The sequence below is a fragment of the Penaeus chinensis genome, chromosome 21 (assembly GCF_019202785.1).
Source record: "Penaeus chinensis breed Huanghai No. 1 chromosome 21, ASM1920278v2, whole genome shotgun sequence".
NCBI lineage: Eukaryota > Metazoa > Arthropoda > Malacostraca > Decapoda > Penaeidae > Penaeus > Penaeus chinensis.
This window is the reverse complement of record NC_061839.1, coordinates 14,628,709-14,631,036: the sequence shown is the minus strand read 5'-3', so window position 1 is coordinate 14,631,036 and position 2,328 is coordinate 14,628,709. Positions and strand designations below refer to the sequence as shown.

The 2,328-nt window shown below is 40.7% G+C and overlaps 1 protein-coding gene across 1 annotated transcript in view; it reads right to left on the bottom strand.

The window, feature by feature from the left end:
- Positions 1-277: 277 nt before the first annotated feature.
- LOC125036583 overlaps positions 278-2,328 on the bottom strand; it is a 2,155-nt gene continuing 104 nt past the window's right edge. Inside the window, exons 2-6 of the mRNA XM_047629301.1 lie at positions 2,179-2,270; positions 1,558-1,724; positions 1,277-1,376; positions 1,000-1,146; positions 278-890 (exon numbers count right to left, since the gene is read on the bottom strand). Coding sequence (XP_047485257.1) covers positions 725-890; positions 1,000-1,146; positions 1,277-1,376; positions 1,558-1,724; positions 2,179-2,264 — 666 coding nt within the window. The 5' untranslated portion in view covers positions 2,265-2,270 and the 3' untranslated portion in view covers positions 278-724. The remainder of the gene's footprint in view (positions 891-999; positions 1,147-1,276; positions 1,377-1,557; positions 1,725-2,178; positions 2,271-2,328) is intronic.

Genomic DNA, 2,328 nt, shown 5'->3' with positions numbered 1-2,328 from the left:
AAGTGATGTACAGTGCCCAAGCTGTTTGATGCATTTTTTCCGAAGCAAATGATCATCTTCAGTATGATGAAATCTATCAATAAGCATTTTGGAGATTAATTTTATACATATTACGTTACTTTGAGCGTTCAGCTCCGTATTTCTCTGTCTGTTAAAGGTAAAGTTAGTCAGATGCGAAACTGGTCTGCGTTGTGATGTTAGAGAAAAGGGCTCTAACTTCAGGATTTCAGATACTTCCCTTTTATATAGTGCGAGGTCGGTTATTCTATTGGTGAAATGATTCGTCAAAGTTTTATTATATTAAAAACATAGAATGTAACAAAAAAAAAAGGGACACTGGAACATACTCATGATAAAAATAAACGAGATCACAAGGTCATACACTGTCAGTTGATCAGACCTCCTCCGCGGCCACCTGCGCCGCCTTCACAGAATATGTTACTGAGTTTCTTCGAGATGCCCAGTGCGGAGGTGTTTGGAGAGCGGGCGTGGCATCACAGAGCCAGTCGTTCAACTGATTTCATCGCAAAGCACTGGAATATTTTTACCACAACTGCCGAGTCAAGGCTACATGCTGTATTGCAGACAAACAGCGCCTAAACTGATTTAAAAAATCAAAATAGATAGTTCCAGTTTCTTTTGAACATAACCTATTAAATAACAGTCATAAATAAGGACGTAAGTCGATTTTTACTTCGTGAGAGTTAGCCATTGGTGAGTTGCGTTATTTAGTGCTACCAGTGCCAGTCGAATTACTGCTTGCAGGAACCTCGAAGAATGAGTAGGGACACGCCTCGTGGTACGGCGTACAGTCTTGGCCCGTCTTGCCTTGCATCTCCGCCTTGGTGTAATGCTCCAAGCTGTTCTTCCCCTTTGCAGCCCGGCTGGCGCTGTTGACGTAAACATCAATATGCAGTGAGAATTGAGAGTTGAGTCTGGATGAAAATGTAGCGCATTATCCTTGTTATTTGTTTCATTTCCCATGGGACATGTTCTTACCTAAAGAACAGGTCAAGCAGTTCACCGATGAATCCGTGGTTTGGAAGAGGAAGTTCGAACATCTCGCACATGGCGCGAAGAAGGCAGGCCTTTCCGTCCAGGCCCACTGACTGCAGACTCTCCTCCACCACCTTATACATCACCTCCCTGACGAAGGCATTTTATCTACTGTTAGTTTACTGTTGGTGCATCTGTTGTTTCCTATTATATCAGTAGTTTATCTATGGTATCATTTATCATATTCTTGCAATGGAATTGATATATTCCTTGTACCTACCTCACGCCACCAGCCAAGTCACCTGGAGATGGATTATCGAATCCCTCAATAATACCCCACCTGTTCTCTTCGGATGTCAATCCAAGGTCGTCAAAATTAACTGCAAAATATTGGACATTGTTAGAATGTTGGAGGGGAAAGTCTTCGACATTGCGAATCTTGAACAAGTTGGAGCGAGACCGAAAGGGAAAAAAAGTAAATATTGCTACGGGAATTACAGTAAAAAAGGAAAAGAAATTAAATAGAAATATACACGAATGAATTAATAAAAAAAGACGTACTCGTGAGGGGGATGGAGATAGCCATGGACGAGGCAAAAGCAGTAGGAAGGTTCCTGCCCATCGGAAGACTCAGGGTGGGGGTGAGGACCAGTACGCTTTTGGGGGGCATCGCCAGTCTCCGCTCCGGCGTCAGGTACAGGAAGCCAGACTGCCGCGAAGGATCCGTCCTGCGGGAGGGAAGAGATAGGTCCTTTGGTGTGAATTCGACAGAAACTAAAGGTTGTAATATTATTTCACAATGTATCCATGTATCAATGCATATACACACAAGTATGTATGTGAATATATATGTATGTAATCATATATACATACACATATGTGTAAACACATAGATACATACTTATATACTTATGCATGTATATATTTATATGTATGTATACATATACATATCATAAATATAAATACTAATGCAGTTAAACAAACTGATTCTACTATCACATAATTCTTCATTTAATGAACCGTTTTTCAGTTCGCTTTTAAATTCCATCATTCCAGTGTTCCTTTCCTCTATATTCCTTTACCGCCTCTCATACCAGAAGAAACATTTCCATTTTTTAAAAAATCAAAGAATTTGATGTGTCATAATGTGCATTTGATAAATTCACGTTGAAGAATACTTACTCGTTAATAGTGATAGCCTCGGCGAGAGAAACCATCGTCATCACTAGAACAGCGGTAACACCCACACATCTCTGGACGGTCATCATCTTGATCTGAAAGACGACCATTTAATTCACGAGGATATCAGGTGGTGACACAAGAATGTACGAG